The 20,382-nt window shown below is 62.5% G+C and overlaps 1 protein-coding gene across 1 annotated transcript; it reads right to left on the reverse strand.

Annotated features, from left to right (window-relative positions):
• Positions 1 to 1,725: 1,725 nt before the first annotated feature.
• On the reverse strand, positions 1,726 to 20,080 carry LMNB2 (lamin B2). The gene is made up of 12 exons (XM_078443685.2): positions 19,769 to 20,080; positions 12,462 to 12,598; positions 7,445 to 7,601; positions 7,092 to 7,217; positions 4,973 to 5,143; positions 4,730 to 4,855; positions 4,181 to 4,401; positions 3,709 to 4,003; positions 3,502 to 3,609; positions 2,847 to 2,966; positions 2,472 to 2,585; positions 1,726 to 1,845 (listed from the first exon to the last, which is right to left on the reverse strand). The coding sequence occupies exons 1-12, from the start codon at positions 20,063 to 20,065 to the stop codon at positions 1,804 to 1,806; spliced, it is 1,914 nt and encodes a 637-aa protein (XP_078299811.2). The 5' UTR covers positions 20,066 to 20,080; the 3' UTR covers positions 1,726 to 1,803.
• Between the last annotated feature and the right edge of the window lie 302 nt (positions 20,081 to 20,382).

The raw sequence follows: 20,382 nt of genomic DNA on the forward strand, positions 1-20,382 counted from the left end.
TGAGCTCCAGACCCTCACTGCGCACGCAGTTCCTGTGATGCGGATGTGGGGGCACCACCTTAAGGCCTCGGGGGCCCGGAAGCACTCCTGGGGAAGGTCACGCGTGGGGCGGAGGCTGGTGCATCATCGTGGCAGGCGAGCCCTCCCCGGCCCCCCCCCCCCCCCCAGGACCCACCAGAAACGGGGGAGGGGTAGCGGTGAGACATTTCCCTTCACGAGAAAAAACAAGTTCACATCCCGGGGACTCTGGTGGCCACGCAAAGTACCTGACCTAAAGCCGACCCTAGATGCAGCAGACTGTTCACTAGCCTACAAGCCTCTAACACTCCGGCCACAGGCAGTTTCCAAGGAAAGGGAGACCGGTGGGGACCGCAGGGACCAGGGACCGCATGCTGGGGCTCCCTGCCTGGGGCGAGTGGGAGGGGCCAGCTTGGTAAACGTGCTACCTTTTGGGGGCAGCGTGCCTCCATGGCTCAGTATTTCGTCTTTAAGACTTTGAGCTGCGCTTTCTGAAGGAATTTGTCGTCTGCGGCCTCAGCGTCCACCGAGCTGGCCACCGCCCCCCCCCCCCCCCGCAACTCCACCCCCTCGGGGGACTGTCCCAGTGACCCTAGCTCGAGCCCTGAAGTGGGATCCGGCAATCTGAGCACTGACCAATGTAAAAAAATAAATATCCGTTAAAAAAATAACTTCTGTGTATCTATGTGGGAGGGGGTATGAACGGTCAGCGAGTGCAGAGGGGGGGCCGGGCGAGGTGACCGGGAGCCGCCCTGCAGGAATCGGCCGGCACCGGCACGGCCGTCAGAGAAGGAACTCGCCCACAGAAGCCGGGACAGCGGGACACGCGAGCACACAGGAGCCGGTGGGGACCCGCACTCAGCCCCGTGCACAAGGCACAGAGTTGGAGAAGGGGGCGGGGGCTCCCCCCGAGGCGGCTCTCCTCTCAGAGGCCCGGGAAGCAGCTGTCACACGTGGACACTCGCCGGTGAGGCTATCCCGCCTGTGCCCTTGCCATTCACCTGGTGACAAGTCTCCAAACGGAGCTGTCCCTGTCCCCTAGGTTTCCGGGTCTCCTGCCCCGCTGGTCCCGCAAGCCGAGGAACTCAAGCACAGAAAGCTCCAGAACCCCAGGGCCCGACAGCCAGGAAGGGAGGGGGGCTCACCGCAGAGCCCCCGGCACGTGCATAGACACCCGGCCTGCAGCCGCACACACGCTCCAGCGGAGTCAGAGCAGAGCCTCGTCCACACCACCCGCTCCCAACGCTCTGGTCTCCGTCCAGCCGCCAAAATTCCACGGGGGGGGGGGGGGGGGGGGTGCTGGCCCCCCGCCAGGTCACAGCCTGGGCTCCGGATTTGGTTTTTAAAGAGCTCAACCAACAACGAAACTCCCGGGCATTTTTGCTCTCCGCCCACTTAAGGCCCACGGGTTGGTCCCGAGAGGAGAGGCCAGCCCCGCTCTGTCCGAGGGAGAGACAGAGGCAGGGAGAGAGTCGGGCCCCTGCACCCCCGCCAGGCCCTCCAGCCTCCAAACCCCGCCCCCGGCAGCTATCAGGTTCCTCGGCCTCCTCGAACTCAGCCAAATGGTGAAATGCGGCACCAAAAAAAAAAAACCAGGTCCAGACAGTGGCGATGAAGGGAGGGTCCGAGGAAGCCCACCGACAGCAGAGATGGCAGAGACCCGCCCCCACGTCCTGGCAGTTTGCTTAAAAATTCTCTAGAAACGTATCAAGGACTAAAGACGGCCAATGATATAAAAATAGTTTTCGGTGGCTCTGGGTAAAGACGCGATGAGGCGAGTTCCGTTCACATGACGCGGCAGCCTCGCGAGGTGGTCCTTGGGTCCCCCTGGAAAGAAAGGCCAGCAGCGTAAGAGGCTGGAGTGTGCCCGCCTGGCTAGGCAGGTAGCCGGTGGCCCCCCACCCCTGCCAGACAGGGGCTGGACCGGGGCCCGCGCCAGCCCAGAGCACTAGCTCCCAGCGAGAAGACAGGGCCAGCAGCTTCAGCCTCAACTGTCCCCGTTCCAGAACCTTCCACGTCTCCCTTCTGAGCTACACAACACAGCCGAAATGTGAGACCCCAGTCTTAGGACTTAGAGCTGCTGCGGCAAGGCCCCAGGGCCCTCCAGGAGCCCTTCCCCCCAAGCCATCATCTAGGCCCCGCTGTCCCAGGCTGCCGGAGCAGTGGCACAGAGCCCATTCGCTGAGGACCCGCGGGGTTACACCGGTGCCGCCTGGCGGCGCTCGGGGGCCAACACCGCACTCCTGGGGGGCCCCGGGGCCGGAACCCTGAGGCCCTCACGATGGGCAAGAGCCAGCAGGCTGGGATGTCGGCCCCCACCCCCAGCCCCACCATGGCACATCTCTGGCCACAGGCTGTGGGGCCCTCCAGGGGGTGAGGCCCGGACCGTGCCAAGAACCTTAGCGCAGACGCAGCAGCCTGCGGGGCAGCACGGCCCCCTTGGGGACTTCTACCTGTTGATGGAAGAGATCCTCCTCGCCGAACTCGGCTCCCTCCTCTTCTCCCTCCTCCCCGTTCTCCGTCTCCCGCACCACTGAGGACTGCTTCACGGTTCTCATGGCCACCTCCTGGGCGAGAGAACAGCCGTGGACACTTGACCCCTCGGGCGCCCAGGGCCCGGCCCACAGGTCGGCCGTCAGGCGAGAGTGCTCCGGCCAGGCCTCGGCGCGCCGCAGGACAGCACCCCAAACCCAGGATCGCCCTGCTGGCCCTGTGGCCGAAGCTCCACCCCAGGGCTCCCACAGCGGCCTGCGGTGCGGTCAGGGAGCCTCCAGGAGGAACCCCGAGGCCAGGACAGAAGACGGCCCCCACGGGCCCAGGGCACCCACCTCCCCGTCCGCGTTGACCAGGACGGTCCGGAAGCTGTCGCCTGTGCTCCAGCTGTTCTGGCTCCTCCACACAAGTGTCGAGGGGGGACTGTGGGCCACTCCTGCACCAGCTGCCCACACCTGGGGGACACAGGGGGCCTCCCCATCAATGTTGGCTCTGGTCCCAGTACTCTGTGCCAGCCGTCGGTTCCCTATCACCGCCCCCTGGGTCTGCCGAGGGATGTCCGTTGCCACGACACTGAGGTTCACGGTGGCCGACGGCTCTCATCTCAGCGAACGATGGCCGTGCTGGGATCAGAAGCCCGTCGGCTCCAGGGGTCCACACCCGTCACTGTTAACATCTCGGCCAATGCCCGCCCGCCAGCCCAGACAACCCGGATCCTTCTCTGCCACGGGACCCTGACGTGTCACCAAGGTGCTACAGGGCTCCAGGGAGGGTCCGCTGGCACAGCAGTGGCACACAGGTGACCCGTGACAAGCAACAGCCGTTCTCAGGGCAAAGTCACTCAACCACCGCCCCCCACCCCACCCCACCCCCTTTCCTGCCCCATCCCGGCCCCCGGTCACATTGGTCACCTGGCTAGCTGCCACTGCCACCCCCTGCCCCCCTCCGCAACCCCCCTGCCGGCCCACCTGCCCTTCCGCAGCCACCTACCGTGACGGTCTGGCCGGCGCGCAGCACGTACTTGGGCGTAAACTTGTAGGCAATCTCCTCCCCCTCCAGGACCTGCCTCTTGATCCTCCAGTTACCCAGAGACTGGTCCTGGCAAAGGGGACACGCGGCCTGACGTGACGCACGGCTCGGGGGGGGGGGGGGGGGGAACCCCACGGGGCCCCGCCCCCAGGGACGCGGGCCTCTCACCTTGTCCGAGCTGTTCCTCAGCTGCACAAACCTGCCCTCCAGGTCGACCTCCTCGATGCCCACGCCGCCCGTGGCCGACGCCTGCTGCGCCAGGTGGAAGCCGCTGCTGCCGCCGCCGCCGCCGCCGCCGCCGCCGCCGGAGCCGATGCCGCTCGAGCCCGGCGACTCCTCCGCCTCCAGCCGCTTCCGCTTGCCGCGGCCCGTGCGCCCGGCCGCCGCCACGCTGCTGCCGCTGCTGCTCGACGTGGCCCGCGACACAGTGATCCGCGACGACGGGCTGGGGGTCAGCTTCAGCCTGGGGGACGGAGGGCCGACTAGGGCTCCCAAGGGACCAGACCCGCTCGGCCTCCCCGTCCTCCTCGCCCCTGCCCCGAGAGCCCCCACCCCCTGCGGCTCCGCCTCTCCCCTCCCCCCCGGAGCCCCGCCCCCCGGCCCCAACAGCCTGCCTCGCCCCGCCCCCTCGCCCCCCCACCTCTCCTCCTCGCCCTCCAGGAGCTTGCGGTAGGCGCTGATCTCCATGTCCAGGGCCAGCTTGACATCGAGCAGCTCCTGGTACTCGGCCAGCTGCTGCTGCATCACGTCGCGCATCTCTGTCATCTCCTGTTCCTTGGCATCCAGCATCTTGCGGAACTTGTCCCGCTCCCCGGCCATGGTCTCCTCCAGCTCGCGAATCCGGTCCTCCGCGGCACTGGCCTGGGGAGGAGTCGGGGCGGCCAGGTCAGGGCGGCCTCTGCAGGTCACGGGGAGAAGCCCTCCCGGCTGCGCGCCTCTCTTCCCGTCCTCCCGCACACGCGGCCAGGCTCCTGGGGCGGGCCGGGCACAGACACCCAGCCCCAGGAGCTCCGGTGGCCGGCGGGCCCGACAGCCCCCTCGGCCAGGCCAGGCCGGAAGGAGCGCTGCCTGCATCACCAGCGCCCGTGACTCGCCACTGCATCTACACCCGAAGCCAGAAGCGGGGGTCCCGCAGCAGCGGCGGGGGTCGACGGGGGGGGGGGGGAGGTAGACAGGCCCCGGGAGTCACCTGCTTCTGGAGGCCGGACAGCTGGTAGCTGAGGGACTCGACCCGCATGCGCGCTTCCTTCAGCTCCTCCCGCGCGGCGCTGGCGGCCTTATCGTTCTGGTCAGAGCTCAGCTTGGCGCTGTCCAGCTGAAGGGACACGGACCGGCAGGTGAGCGGCTGGCGGCTGGCGGCTGGCGGCGGGCGCGGCCCCCCCCCCCCCCCCCCCCCGGCCCCCACCGCCGCCGCCGCCGCCGCCGCGGGCACCTTGGCCTGGTAGGTCTGCTCCAGCTCCAGCTTGTACAGCCGCACTTGCTCGTCGTGCTGGCCGCGCAGCTCCTCCAGCGCCTGGGCCATCTTGAAGTCGTACTCCTGCTGCCGGCTGCTGTCCACCTCCACCAGGCGGCGCTCGTGCCGCCGCCGCGTCTCCCGCACCTCCTGCCGCACAGCGAGCGTCACCGCTGCGGCGGGCCCGCGGCCCGGGCACCCCTGGCCTCCCGGTCAGCGGCGTCCCCCGCCCGAGAGCCAAGGCCGAGCGAGGGCTCAAAACTGCACAGCGGACCACCGGGGGGGGGGGGGGGGGGGGGCGGATCTCCCGGTTGCTTGCTCACACTGCGCAGAGGAGACCCAGCCCAAGTGTCCTCCAGCTGACTAGCAGGTAAATAACGCGTGTCCACCACCCCCGCCGCCCCACGGACGGACCCCTGAACACACGACGCTCGGAGAGGGAACCAGACACGAGAGGCCACGGGTGTGAAACGTCCAGAACAGGCTCGTCCGCGGACAGGAAGGGGGCTCGCGGGGGGGCTGGGGACCTGGGAGGGAGGGGGGTGACTGCTGATAGGGATGGGGCTTCCTTTTTGGGCTGATGGAATGTTCTGGAGTTAAATACAAAACCCGGTAAATTGTATACTTTAAAAGTTTTAGGGTATGGGAATGCTCCTTTCCTTTTTTCTTTGAGAGAGAGCGCGCGCCCGTGCACGCGCACTCGTGCTGCCTGAGTGGGGGAGGGGCAGAGAGAGAGAGCCTCTCAAGCAGCTTCCAGGCTCCAGGCCCAGCAAGGAGCCGGACCCGGGGGCTCAATCAAGAGTCGGACACTAAACCACTGACGGAGCCACCCAGGCACCCTGGGAGCATTTCAGTAAAGCTGTTGTTAAAAGAATTCCTGACGGGTCGTCTCAGGTACCTGGGGTCTGAGATAGAGACCCGGACCTCGGGACAGCAGAGGACACACGGCAACGCCTGAGGAAGGCAGGGGCCCCAGAGCACAGCTGCCCCAGACACACGGTGGGGTCAAGGGCAGGCAGAAGGAGCTGTTCGCCAGCCTCCGGCTCCAGGAAAGGGGACAGCCTTTCCTCCCGGGAGCTCCCCCCAGCACAGAGAGCTGTCACTTATCACACTGTGCCATCGCTTGTAAGAACAATAGGAATGTTTCTCAAGGAAGCCAATCCTGTTTACAACGAACCCACGAACAGCACACCCACCGTCACGGCGCCCCTCACGGATGCCTGCCTCAGGACACCCCTCCAGGAGCCCTTCTGGGGTGCCCTTCCGGCTCCCCTGGCAGACCCGGGATCCTTCACTGGTGCCGAGGGGCCCCTCACAAGTTCAGGGTCCCTTACAGATCCCCTCGAAGGCTCCAGTGTTCTGGCGGATGCCTTCAGGGGTTCCCTCTCGGGCTGCTCCCCAAGTGCCCTGGCGGCCCTGGCTCTCACGGGGTGCGGCTGGAGTGGGAAACCACTCCTCGGGAGCATGGACATCCTTCCCTCGAGCAGCTCACCCAGGCAGTGAGGGCAGCAGCGAGGGCCCCAGGGTTCCACTCTGGGCTGTGACAGGACAATGGGCTTTGTGAGGACGAGCTGGGAGGGGCCACGGGGGGGGGGGGGGGGGGGGACACAGAAACCCCTGCTCTAACCGCCAGGAGAGCTCATTCACTCCCAGGCAGGCCCAGGTTTAAAGGGGGAGGGAGAGACCCAGGAAGCAAGGGAAGCAGATGGGCCCCCCCTTCCTTCCCTTCCATGGGGAGGGTCTGCTGTGGATTGAATGGTGGAGCCCCAAGTCCAAAAGAGGAGTCCACATCCTAATCCCTAGAACCTGGGAGCGTGACCTTACCTGGAAAGGGGGGCTTAGCAGATGCGATTAAGAGCCTCAAAATCAGACCATTCTGGATTATCTGGGTGGGCCCTAGACCCAGTGACAAGTGTCTGGGTGAGAGGCAGAGAGGCCGCGTGAAGAAAGGCACAGATGGAGAGGTGCCCGGGGTCCCCCAGGCTGAGAGAGGCAGAAGGACCCTCCCCGGGTCCCGCCCCGCCCCCCAGACTTGTGCCGGGCTGAGGCCCCTGTCCTCAGGCTGTCGCAGGGCCCTAGCGGGCCGGCCGGGCCGCACCTCCTCAAAGACGTTCTTCCGGAAGTCGAGTTCCTCCTGCAGGCTCTGGCAGCGGTTCTCCAGGTCCACGCGCATCAGCGTCTCCTTCTCCAGCTGCTTTTTGGCCACCGCGTGACCGTCCTCCGCCTGGGGGACACAGGACAGCAAGCCAACGTGACCATCTGCCGCACCACGCAGCTTCTCGGGGCACGGGGGATCCCCCCGAAACACACACACACACACACTCTGACGGGGCGTCGCCAGGTGGGAAAGCCGCTCACACCCGACAGGAAAGCCAGCGCCTGGGCCCGCAGCACACGCACATGCCCACTGGCACCGGGCCTCCCCCAGACCAGGGCCCCCCGGCAACCCGCCTTCGCCAGCTGGGCCCGCAGCTCCGCCACGTTGCTCTCAAGGCCCCGCTTGTCGCTGAGGGCGGCGGCCAGCTCCGCCTCGCTCCGGTGGAACAGGGACTCCAGATCCTTCAAACGGCCCTGGGCCACCGTGAGCTCGCCCTCCCTCTTCTTGGAGCTGAAAAGCAAGAGCGGGACTCAGCCAAGAGCACAGAGCAGGAGGGCAGCTGTGGTGCGGCTACAGGGAGCCCCCCCGGCAGCCCAGGGAGCCCCGGGACAAGGTCACCTGGGCCCAAGCAGGCCAGACCCACCCCGGCTCTCGGCACAAACCTGCCCTGAGCCAGGCCAGCAGGGCCCCACTGGCCCACACACACACACACACACACACGCTCCAAAAACCCCAAGGGAAGAGCTTTAATGTCATTTTTTGGTGATTTCTGGACACTGGACGGCTCATAGAGGGGAGAACAATTTATTAAAAAGTTAACATATACTGGGGCGCCTGGGTGGCTCAGTCGGTTAAGCATCCGAATCTTGATTTCTGCTCAGGTCCTAATCTCGCGATTTGTGGGTTCAAGCCGTGCGTTGGGCTCTGTGCTGACAGCTCGGAGCCTGCTTAGGATTCTCTCTCCCTTTCTCTCTCTCTGCATATGGTCTCTCTCTCAAAATAGATAAGCTTAAAGGGGCGCCTGGGTGGCTCAGTCAGTTAAGCGTCTGACTTCGGCTCAGGTCACGATCTCACGGTTCGTGGGTTCGAGCCCCACGTCGGGCTCTGTGCTCACAGCGCAGAGCCTGCTTGGGATTCTCTCTCTCTCTCTCTCTCTCTCTCTCTCTCTCTCTGCCCCTACCTGACCTGCACTTTCTCTCTCTCAAAATAAATAAATAAAAAAAAAAAAAAAAAAAAATAGATAAGCTTAAAAATAAAAATAAATTTTTTAAAAAGTTAATGTATAATTTAAATTTATTAAAGCTGTATATATTGGGGTGCCTGGGTGGCTCAGTCGGCAAGCATCCGACTTTGGCTCAGGTCATGATCTCACGGTTGGTGAGTTCGAACCCCGCGTCGGGCCCTGTGCTGACGGCTTGGAGCCTGGAGCCTGCTTCGGAGTCTGTCTCTCCCTCTCTCTGCCCCTCCCCCACTTGCAGTCTGCCTCTCTCTCTCAAAAATAAACATTATGAAATTACAATCCCAGCCACTGAAAAGTCCATCTCACTTGCAAACTTAAGTTATTCGAAGCAGGTTCACCTGGTATCCTAGGAGACCACTTTCCCGATATTGAAGACGACAAACAGATTCTTTTTTTTTTTTTTTTTTTTTTTTTTTTTCAACGTTTTTTTTTTTTTTTATTTATTTTTGGGACAGAGAGAGACAGAGCATGAACGGGGGAGGGGCAGAGAGAGAGGGAGACACAGATTCGGAAACAGGCTCCAGGCTCCGAGCCATCAGCCCAGAGCCCGACGCGGGGCTCGAACTCACAGACCGCGAGATCGTGACCTGGCTGAAGTCGGACGCTTAACCGACTGCGCCACCCAGGCGCCCCGACAAACAGATTCTTTAAGGCACAGCTATTACTAGCGTGGGCCCCTGGCCCTTGATTCTCAAAGGAATCCTCAACCTTGGAGTTGAACACATGCCCACCTCCCCACCAAGGAATCGAGGGAGCCATCCCCATCGAGCAGCACTGCTCACATGGGACACGGTGGGGGCTGGGAGGCATCCCCACCATTCCCCCCCAGGGAGAAGCACAGGGGACCCCGCATCAGCTCACGTGAGGTGGGGTGGCATAAAGACCAGAGACTTTGGCCGCCAGGCTGCCCGTGTCCCCAAGAGCAGCCCCACGAGCGTGGAGCTCTGCCTGGGCATCATATGGCCATTCTCCATGGGGGGGTCTCAGGGTCCCCACAGCCACACAGTCCTGGCTCTCCAGGGGCTGCAAACCCTGAGCCCCTAGAGCGGTTTTGCAGGAGTTTGGCGGGGAAACAAGTCACTCATCTCACAACCATTACCGACAGCCCGCTTTGTGGAGGACACCCTCCTGCCAGAGAGCCATCTGGGAACACCCTTGCTCCCACGGTGCAGAACTTTCTCGTGGGTAGAGACAAGAGGGAAACACGCTGCCTGCCAGACGTAAGTCTGCATCAGAAGGGCAGATGAAGCAGGGAGGGGAGACGCGGGGCGAGCAGAGCGAGGTGGGAATTGTACTTTTAAGTCCCGCCAGCCGTGCCGGGGGGAGGGGAGGGGGGCGGCCCGGGAAACAGACCTGCATGAGGGCAGCAGTGGGAGGAGCCAGATCTGTTATTTCCAGGAGAAGAGCGTTCAGGCAGAGGAAGCAGAAGTGCAAAGGCCCTGGGGTGAGGCGTGCCCGGCAAGTTTGAAATCGGCAACGAAGCCAGGGGGACTGGGACAGAGGCGTCAGGTAACACGGAAAACTTCTGAACAACTTTATCTAGTGCTCGGTACCCTGCACAACTACACAGAACGGTCCAGAAAGCGGGGGCACTGGGGCTTATGCTGGCTTTCGTCTCACTGGCCGCATCTCACCAGCTTCGAGGCGCTAAGGCAGATCGCTCACCTGCCTGACAGGAAGTCCTGGGAGGTTAAGTGGGAGAATGTGGCTCCTCCACACGCTGCCCACATTCCCGTCCTCACGGGGCTGTGGTGACAAGTGGTTCGGGAGGAGAAAGACACCAGAGCTAAATGGCCGCCCCGGTCTGCAAGGGCTCCTGCGCGGACGAGAGGAAGTGAGGCGACTGCGCGAAGCCCCGGAGGTCAGGGGCCAAAGAGGCGTCCACGGGCCCGCGAGCACAGGAAGGCTTCCTTCTGGAGTAGGGGCCTTACGGGCAAGTTCCGGCCCAGACACTTAGCAGCGTTCGCCATTCTTCTTGTCCTATCTGCCCCCACCCCCACCCCGCAGCTGTCACCCGCGGAGGCGGTCACAGAACAATGGGGCTGGCAGTGCACAGCCCCGGCACCACTGGTGAAGCAGCCCAGACGTGGGGACGTCCCAGCAGCCAGGACAGAGCCCCGGCACAGGGGCATCTCATGACTCGGGGGACGTCCGCGAGGGACGCCCCCCCCCCCCCATTGCCCTCAGGCGTCGCCAGTTCGTGGAGGTGCCTGCGGCCACACAGAAAAGACCCGTGGGACAGAAACGTGGCAGGCCCACCGAGGCGACTCTGGGCGAAGGCTGGGGCCACGTGTGCTGCTTCTCTTCAAACTATCTTGCATTTTCCACTTTCTTGACAGCGAGCATCTGTGACCGACAGTGGGGAAAAAAACCAAGACTTCTGGCCCAGACAAGGAGCGTCTGGAGAGTTCCGGACTCCGCACCGACACGAGAGAGAGAGAGAGAGAGAGGCTGGGGTCCGGGTGGTGCTGACTCTGGAATCCCCTCAGTCTTCTCCAAGATCACTTTTTAATGAAAAAAACCGACCAAACGGATGCCCTACACAGTCTACGTGGCCTTTTACAAAAGCAGGACTTGCCTTTGTTCCTTGGCCAAAGACCGGGTGACCGCGCAGCGTGGGCCCGTGTCTGGGCTCTCTGTTCTGCTCCAGCGGATCTAGTCCACCGAGGAACCACAGGTGCCCATCACTCAGCGACAGAAGCCAGGCTGAGGGGGCCACGCGCACAGTGTGGTTCCGAGTCTAGGACATTCTGGAAAAGGCAGAACCATGGAGGCAGTGAAGGGAGGAGGGAGGGAGAAAGGGAGGGAGGGACGGATAGAGCACGAGACTTTGAGGGCCAGTGGGACTACGATGGTATAGGGGCGGATACGTTCTCACGATGCGTGTCTGCAAACTCACGGGGGAACCCCCGCGAGAGTGAGCCCTAACGTCAGCTGTGGGCTTCAGTTAACGATAACGTATTGGTGTTGCCTCGTCCGTTACAACAGCCTAGCACGCTCATTAATGTAAAGTGAAAAAGGTGTTTATAACGGGGAAACCGGAGGTGGGATTTTGGAAACTCTGTACCATCCACTCATTTTCCTATAAATGTAAAACTGCCTTAAAAAAACCCCCAAAACTCTATTTAAAAAATAGGAAGGAAAAATTCCCGCAAATGCAACGGTGACTCGGGTGGCGGCTGGGGCTGTGGGCAGGGACACAGGCACCGGGCCTCGGTCCCGGTGACCACCAAGCCGAGGGACCCTGGATAAGCCCGGCCCCTGCCACAGTCTGCCCGTCCGGACTGGAGACCGTGACGGTCGGGCCCTGGCGGGTGTGAGGCTTACAGCGGGTCACATCTGACTGCCTGCTGTGGCGCACGGTGTCCCCGATCAAGTACTCCGTCCTGCTGCTGTCCACACCCGCACAACTTGGTTCTGCTCGTTTCCCGTGCGGCCCTTTCACTCAAAAGTGGCCAGAGTGTGTGCTTTTGAAGAGAAAAGCCCACAGCCTGAAGGCTGCCTACCCCCACGCGGCCCGTATGGTGGCTAAGGTGCTCCAGTGGGGGGACGGAAGCGGACCGCGGTTTCCCGGGGCAGGCACCCGACAGGTGCCGTGGAGGACGAGGGCCGCTGCGCACACGTGAGGTGGGCGGCAAGGTCCCTGGGGACCTGTGACACAACAGTGGTTCCCAAGTCCAGGGCGGAGAAGGGAGGCTGGGCTCCGGCCCGTCCTTTCCCCCTGGGAGCACAGGGGCCCCGTGCTGACAGCTCCCTACAGACTCCGCTTCAGGAGAGCTGCTCGGGTTTGAAATCTGCCTGGGCAAGGGGCGCCTGGGGGGCTCAGTCGGATGGGCGTCCGACTCTTGCCGTCGCTCAGATCATGATCTCACAGTCGGTGAGATCGAGCCCTGCATCGAGCTCTGTGCTGACAGTGCGGAGCCTGTCTGGGATTCTCTCTCTCCCCCTCTCTCTGCTCCTCCCACCCTCTCAAAATAAATAAACTTCTGAAAAGAAAAAAAAAAAAAAAAAAAGGAATCTCCCCTGGGCTGCGTGATGCTGGGAAGGGGCGTCTGGAGGCCGAGGCCACAGAGCTCGGTCCCGGGGACGCAGCCCAGAACGAGGGTGGCAAATGCCAGCCACACACCTACCTTTTGTTGGTCTCTTCCAGCTCGGCCTTCACCTTCCCCAGCTCGATCTGCAGCCGGGCCCGCTCTCGGGCCGTCTCGTCCAGCACCCTGCGGGCGTCGGCCAGCTCCGACTCGTACAGCGTCTTGAGGCCGCTCACCTGAGGGGGTTCGGCAAGGCCCAGGTCAAAGAGAAGCCTCTTCCCCACCGCGCAGGCTCCCCACCCCCCCCCGCCCCCCCCACCCCTCCCACCCCCCCCACCCCCGGGCCAGACGGAGCTCGTAGGGACAGCGGAGGCTTCCGCACCCAGTTCGGCCCCGCGAGCCCGGGGCCGCCCCAGCCGGTCCCACCCGCCCTTGTGGCCCGTCCCCTGCCCAGGTCACCCACCAGCTGGGCACACGGCTCACTTCTCGTGGCCTTCTTGCCCCCAGCCTCCCCCATGTCTACGTGCCCAGGACCACGCACATGTGTTCACGGATATCTGGAACCCAACAGGACAGTGAGGTATCCCCTCCACCCTCTAGGACGGCTGGAGTCAAAAAGACAAAGGACAACAAATGCTGGCAACACAGAGAAATGGGGCCCTCCATGCACGGCAGGGGGAATGGAAAGTCGGGCAGCCGCTGCAGAAGACCGCGGGGCGCCCCTCGGACGGGTTAGCAGACTCACCTGTAACCTGCCAATTCCACGGCTGAGTATCTGTCTGCCCGGAAGCAGTAACACACGCGTCTACACAAACCCGGGTGCGTGTTCACAGCAGCACGATTCACAATAGCCACAGAGCGGACACGGCCCACAGGGCCATCCGTGGACGAACACACACGGCATCCCACCCACTCACTCGGCCGCCAGCAGGAGCGAGGCGCCCACCCCCGCGGCCCCGCGGATGGACCTCGAACACACGACGCTCAGGGAGGGAACCGGACACGAGAGGCCACACGGGGTGTGAGTCCACGTGTGTGAAACGTCCAGAACGGGCTCCTCCACGGACAGGAGGGAGGCCCGTGGGGGCTAGGAGCTGGGGGCTGGGGGTGATGGGGTTCCCTCTGGGGAGATGGAATGTTCTGGAATTGGACGGAGGTGAAGGCTGCACCACTCTGAAAGTGCTAAAAGCACGGAGGTGTAGGGGCGCCTGGGTGGCGCAGTCGGTTAAGTGTCCGACTTCAGCCAGGTCACGATCTCGCGGTCCGTGAGTTCGAGCCCCGCGTCAGGCTCTGGGCTGATGGCTCGGAGCCTGGAGCCTGTTTCCGATTCTGTGTCTCCCTCTCTCTCTGCCCCTCCCCCGTTCATGCTCTGTCTCTCTCTGTCCCAAAAATAAATAAAAAACGTTGAAAAAAAAATTAAAAAAAAAAAAAAAAAAAAAGCACGGAGGTGTAGAGTGTGACGGGTGAGCCGTGGGAGACGGGAATTCCAGCTCAGTAAAGCGGCTGAAGACGGGGCCGCAGGACGACAAGCACAGCCATCGCTGTGGAGCTAGAAGGTGGCCGCGCGCGGGTGTATGTCCGGGGCGCGGCTGGGACCCCACCCGTCCACAGGAAAGGCCCCTGAGCAGAGGGGCCGTGGAACCTGCCATGTGCTAGTGTCATGACCGTCCCGGCTCACCAGAGGCCAAGGAGCCCCCAGGAGGTGCCGCTTTTCAGGAAAGATGGTTTGTTTGTCTTTTTTAAGTTTTTTTCAAGTTTTATTTAAGTAATCTCTACGCCCAACATGGGGCTGGAACGCGCAACCTGGAGACCAAGAGTTGTATGCTCCACCGACGGAGCCAGCCAGGCGCCCCAAGAGCTGGGGTTCTAACATCCAGTCTGAGACCCCACGCACCACCCCCACTGGCCCGGGCACCCTGTGCCTCAATCCGGCAGCTCCCAGGCCTACTTCCCAGACAGGGAGCGGCGAGCTGTGGTCTCCTGACCTGCCAGGGGCAGGGCCGGTCTGCCGGGCGCAACTCCAAGGTCAGGACACACGATAGGGGGAGTGGAGACAAAGCCAGCTTCTCCCTCCTGCACCCCCGGCAGCAAGGGCCCTCCCTCCCTCAAAGGTGGTCACCTCCGGCCACACCCGACGTCTCCAACTCTGGGAACCGGCTTCTGGAATAAACCTCAGTTCACAAAGTGACCGGCTGCTCTCTCCACAGGTAGATGGGCACCTGGGTTTACGTGTGTGTCTCTGCTCGTCTCCTGCCAGCTCACCTTCTAGAACTCTCCTGAGCCGGAGGGAGGGGCACCCGCAGGGCATACCCCTGCTGCCCCAGCCTGGGGCCCTTCCCCTCACACCCTCCCCTCACCAGGCAGGGGGTCCTGGGACGAACAGTGACCAACACAACGGTCACTAAGGCGACCTCAGTACGGAGCCTGGTCAGGGCACAGGGCAAGAGAAGCCAGCGACTATGACACCGTATTTAAGTTTTCGATATTTCATTCACAGCGAGATTTTTGTACTAGTTAAAAAAAAATTTTTTTTGGAATAAACTCTACCCCCAACGTGGGGCTCGAACTCACGACTCCAAGATCAGGAGACACGTGCTCCACCGAGTGAGCCAGCCAGGCGTCCTACACGTTTTAGTTTTTTAAAGAGTCCGTGAAAATATTACTTGTCGCACTGCCCCAGCCTGACCACGAGGAAACAGGAGGCAAACCCCACTAGACAGACGTCTTACGAATTCCTGCCCGGCACTCCTCACGGCGGCCCAGGGCATGCACACGAGGGAAGTCTCAGAAACCGTCTCGGTCCAGAGGGGCCCGAGGAGACAGGACGCCTGGATGCCATGTGGGGTCCCCAGGGGGTCCTGGGGCAGAGGGGTCAGGGGAAACTGAGGACCCACAAATAGAGTATGGGTGTTAGTCAACGAGGTCGACGTGACGTCAATACTGGTGACATCGCGGTGACAAACACTAACGCGAGGAATCAGCAGGGGAACGGGGCTGGGCTCTGTGGGAACCCCGCGCTAGCCTTGCCATTTTTCTGTACATCTAAAACTGGCCTAAAACACCAGGTTGAGTCAGTAAAAATATACCCTATCGCTTGCCTTCACGATTGAGATTTTTGGCACCCCCCTGGACTCTGTGCCCGAAGCGTCACGACCACCTCAAGTGTCCTGTTTAAAGTACCAAGTTCTGGGGCGCCCGGCTGGCTCCGTCAGTAGAGCACTCGGCTCTCGATCTCAGGGTGGTGAGTTCGAGCCCCACGGTTACAGAGATTACTTAAAAAAACAAAAAGAAATGGGGCGCCTGGGTGGCTCGGTCGGTTAAGCGTCCGACTTCGGCTCAGGTCATGATCTCACGGTCCGTGAGTTCAAGCCCCGCGTCGGGCTCTGTGCTGACCGCTCAGAGCCTGGAGCCTGTTTCAGATTCTGTGTCTCCCTCTCTCTCTGCCCCTCCCTTGTTCATGCTCTGTCTCTCTCGGTCTCAAAAATAAATAAACGTTTAAAAAAAAAAAATTAAAAAAAAAAACAAAACAAAAAGAAAAACAAAAGCACAACACCAAGCTCTTGCAGTGACTCAGGTCCCTGCGTGTGTCCGCGTGCGGCTGGTGTCCCTTTGGTCTCGACAAGGCACTTATCTACAGCCAGGTCTGCAAACTCGGGCCCACGCGCCAATTTCCACCACGCCGCCTGTCTTCGTCCAGCCTGCAAGCCCCGAATAGTTTTTGCATCTTTAAATGGCCGAGGGGGAAAAAAAAAAAAAAGAAAAGAAAGAGAGATTTTGCGACACAGGGAGGGAAATTCCAGGAATTCTGATTTGAGCGTGTACAAATGAGGCTTTATGGCACGCGGCCTGGCCCGCTCCTTCACATGGTGTCTGGGGCAGCTCTCCACTGCAGCCTCGGAGTCGAGCAGCCCCGACGGAGACTTCCAGCCCACAGAGCTAAAACGCGGACCCGGCTCCACAGCAGCGGGCAACCTGGAAACTTCTTTAGGGGACAAGCGCGCAGACTCCTTTTTCTCAGACCACTAACAGGTGCTCCCCGGGCAGGCCCTGCTTCCCTGCACCTGTGAGGCACTGCGGGCACAGCAACCGGAGACCGATGGCTGGGCCTATTGTTCCGTCTTTCATGGCATTCTGCAAGTGCCAGGAGTGAGCAAATGTGCTCGCATGTGTTGGGCAGAGAGGGGGTGTGGGGGGGGGGGGGGGCCGCACGTAACCCGAGGTGGCCTTTTCCTGTCCCTGTGTCTCTGGGGGACGACTTCCCGGCTGAGAACCACAGTCCCACAATCCCCTAATGCAGGCAGCCCCAAGTGCTACTCTCCCACCCAGCTCGCCCTGCCCAGCCCCTGCTCCCTGGGTCCACCTGAGGGAGTCCCGCCCCGCCCCCCGGAGGAACAGGACACCTGGGCAGGTAAGGGAAAAGAAACTGAAGGCTGGAGGAACCTAACACCCGACGGGGAGGCTCCTTGGAGAACTGCCCCTCCCTCCCGCCCGTACCCAGATCTCTCTCCAACAGAATCCGGCCTGCCCCAGCCTTTCCAGAAACCTTCTAGTGACCCGAGCACATGGCTATTGAGCAGTGCACTGCCCACCCCACGTGTGAGAGCGAGCCTGCAGGCAGGACTCAAAAGGGGTGAAGCTGTGGTTTTCCACTGTCTGGATTTTATGACAAGCGTGTGACACGCTCCGAACAGTTTAAAGGCATCTTCAAAGGGTTCCTCAAGCGGTTTCTCCTCTTGGCATTGGGGCGGGATCATCCTCTGGGGCAAGGCCATCCTGGGCACGGTGGGGGCTGAGCACACCCCTCTCCCCAGCCACCCGATGCCAGGAGCACCCCCAGCGTGATGACCACTAGCGTCCCCAGACATCATTCTGTGTCGGGCAGTCTCCATCCAGGTGCGAAGCTTCCGCGCAGGTAAAATAAACACTGCTTGGCCCATGGGCCTCCCACCCGAGCCACCTCTCCAGCCCCCTGTGCTTCTGCCCAACTCGGCGGTCAAGCCTGGGCCCCACTGTAGCCCGAGGCCATTTCCAGGTCACTCCCTCTGAAGGGCCCATGTGACCACCTTCCCCATCCCTCCGCAGGTCACCAGCTCCCTCCACTGCCCAGTTAAGAGGGGCGTTTATCCCCCATTTATCCTGGGAGCCCACCCCTCACCCCTGGAGCCTGTGCACAGCCCTCAAGGTCACGGTGGGGCAGGCCTATCGCCCGAAGCACCACTCCCCTTGTTCCCAGGAGCAAGCCTCACCCCTCAAAAGTAAGTAACGCCACTGCCCAGACAGACAGACAGACAGGGCCCGGATACAGCTCCCTGGCCCCACCTGTGTGCACTCCAGGGACAACACCCACTTCTGCTCCGCCCACCAGGCTCATGGCCCCCAAAGGTCTGTTCGCCATTTACTCTGTCTGTCGGTGGGACAACCGAGGCCAGGGGAAAGGCCAGAAGCCAGGTCCCGTGGCGTCCTGACCAACTGCAGGTGGGAGCTGGAGGTCCACATCCTGAGGACACAAGCACTGCTGAGGCAGGTGGCCACGCTTGGGACCCGACAATTCCAGCCCCGCGGCATAAATGACCTGCCCCCTGGTCACACAGACTAAAAGCAGTTTGGATCTGGGTTTGAATCCAGTTCCGAGCAACACACAACACCACCCCCCACCCCCCCGGCCAAGGACACTTCTTCCTCCCCGTCACCCAAGCCACTTTCTGAGCCACTAAGGCCACGATTACACAGGGGCAACGAAGCCACAGGGCACTTCCCCTGAGCGCCTGCCCTTTATTCCACGAAGCCAATACCAACTCCCAGGGCCCACCAGCTGCACAAAAGGTGGGTATTGATATTTCCACTTTACAGAAGAGGAACTGAGACCCAGAGAGGGTAAGTGACTTGCCCAGGGTCACACGAAGGGTAAGTAAGTGGCTCCCAGAAATGACCCCCTAGCTGCTGTCCTCCCCCAACTCTGTCACATGGTCCACTGTCAGGCTAGGGACGCCGTGGCTTCAGGACCTGGCTCTCCTAGCGGCCCTCAGGGGGGACCGCAAGGTGAGCACCCCCGTCACCCCAACCCATACTCAGAGGACCCCTACGTGGGTTTCAGGGGGCCAGCTAAACGAGAAAAGAGCCTGGGGCCAATGAGGGTTGGGGGATAGTTGGGTGGGAGCCGCAGTCCCCACCAAGAACCCACCCAGGACCCCCAGACATCTGGCTCTCACATCCCCTTAGGGGGAGGGTTTACCCAGCCCCTCAGTCTGTGAAACCCTGGGGCCCACCTGGAACCCAAAACTTCCTAGTGGGTCCCCAAGGCCAGCTGTCTCCCCATCCCCTCTCATCCACTCAGCAGTGGAGCCTACCAGGCTCCAGCCCATCAGCAAACAGGGCTCCCCAGGGCCCAACTGAGGACTTCTCAAATTTCCCATCCCCCCCAGGACGCCCTCCCACCCCAGGTGCGGGTAGGAGACGAAGCCTACAGCCTAACCACCTCCCCAGTCCCTGAACTCCCCAGAGCTCATCACAGGACTTCTGCAGAGTTCTACCGAGAAAAGACCACGTGACTCGCCCCAGGGACCCCACCCGCACCCATGAGACCCTCCACCCCTCCTCAGGGCCCCATCGGACAGCCTGAACTCCCAGTCTCCTCAGAGACCAGAGAACCCCACCAAATTTTCTCCCAGGACACCAGAACAGACTAACGCATCCCCACAACTCTCTTAGGGGCGTGGCTTACTCTGGCTCACACCCTCTCAGTCAGGGGATCCCCAGATCTTCTCCGATCACTCAGCGCTCGGGGCTGTCCCATATCCACCAGTCGTACAGAGGACCCCGAGATGCCCTAGGGGTCCCTCAGAGCACGGTCTGCCCCAGACTGCACTCCTCACTTAGGAGACACCCGAAACCCCCTGCGGGCGCTTCGGCGGACGGGGCCCGCCCCAGTATGCAACACCCGCTCACAGGTCCCCCCAAAATTCCCTGGGAGCCCTCGGTGGGCGGGGCCTGTCCCAGGATGCACGCCTTGCTCACGGGTCCCCCGAAAGACCTGAGGATCCCCCTCGGTGGGCGGGGGCCTGCTCCAGTGTGCACCCCTTGCTCACAGGTCCCCCGAAAAACCCGAGAATCCCCCTCGGTGTGCGGGGCCTGCCCCAGTGTGCACCCCTCGCTCACAGGTTCCCCGAGAAACCCCTGAGGACCCCTCGGTGGTCAGGGCCCACCTGGCCTCCAAACCTCACTCGCGGGGATCCCCGAAGCCCCCCAGGTACCCTCGGAGGCCGATGCCCACCCCAGCGTGCGACCCTAGGGGTCCCCCCGAAGCCCCGGGGAACCCCCCCCCGGTGGGCGGGGCCTGCCCAGTGTCACTCCCGCGCAGGGGAACCCCCCGGAACCCTCGGAGGCCGGGGCCCCCGCTCCGCGCCCACCTCGCGCGTGGTCACCTCCTCCCTCTCGGAGATCTTGAGCAGGAGCCGGTCGTTCTCGAGCTCGAGCGCGCGGACGCGGTCGATGTAGTGCGCCAGGCGGTCATTGAGCTCGCGCAGCTCCTCCTTCTCCTGCAGCCGCGACAAGCGCGTGGGCGACAGCGGCGTGGCGGGTCCGCCCGCGCGGCCGGGCAGCGGCGTGCCCATGGCGGCGGCGGCGGCGGCGGCAGCGGCGGCGGCGGCGGCGACGGCTCGGGGCCCGCGCGGCTCGGAACGGCGGCCGCGGCTCGGCGGGCTCATTCAATCCGCGCCGCCGACCAAGATGGCGCCCGGCGCCCGCCGCCGCGGAGTAGCCTGGGACTTGTAGTCCGTCGGGGCTTCGCGGGGCACGCCGGGAGCTGTAGTTTCCTGCGCGGGCTAGGCCGGCCCGCCTCCCGCTCGGGTTCCCGCTCTGTCCTTGGCTGTCCATAAACCATAATCCGTTAGCCAAGCCGCCAGCCCCGAAACTCCCAGCTCGACACCGAGAGACACCGGCTTTCCCGCCAATGCCCAGTTTCCACACTTGCATAGCCTACCTACTTCTTTGGAGTCCTATTAAAATGAAAGGTGAAGGAACC

Source organism: Panthera onca, chromosome A2 (genome assembly GCF_046562875.1).
Source record: "Panthera onca isolate mPanOnc1 chromosome A2, mPanOnc1 haplotype 2, whole genome shotgun sequence".
In the NCBI taxonomy this organism is placed as follows: Eukaryota; Metazoa; Chordata; class Mammalia; order Carnivora; family Felidae; genus Panthera; species Panthera onca.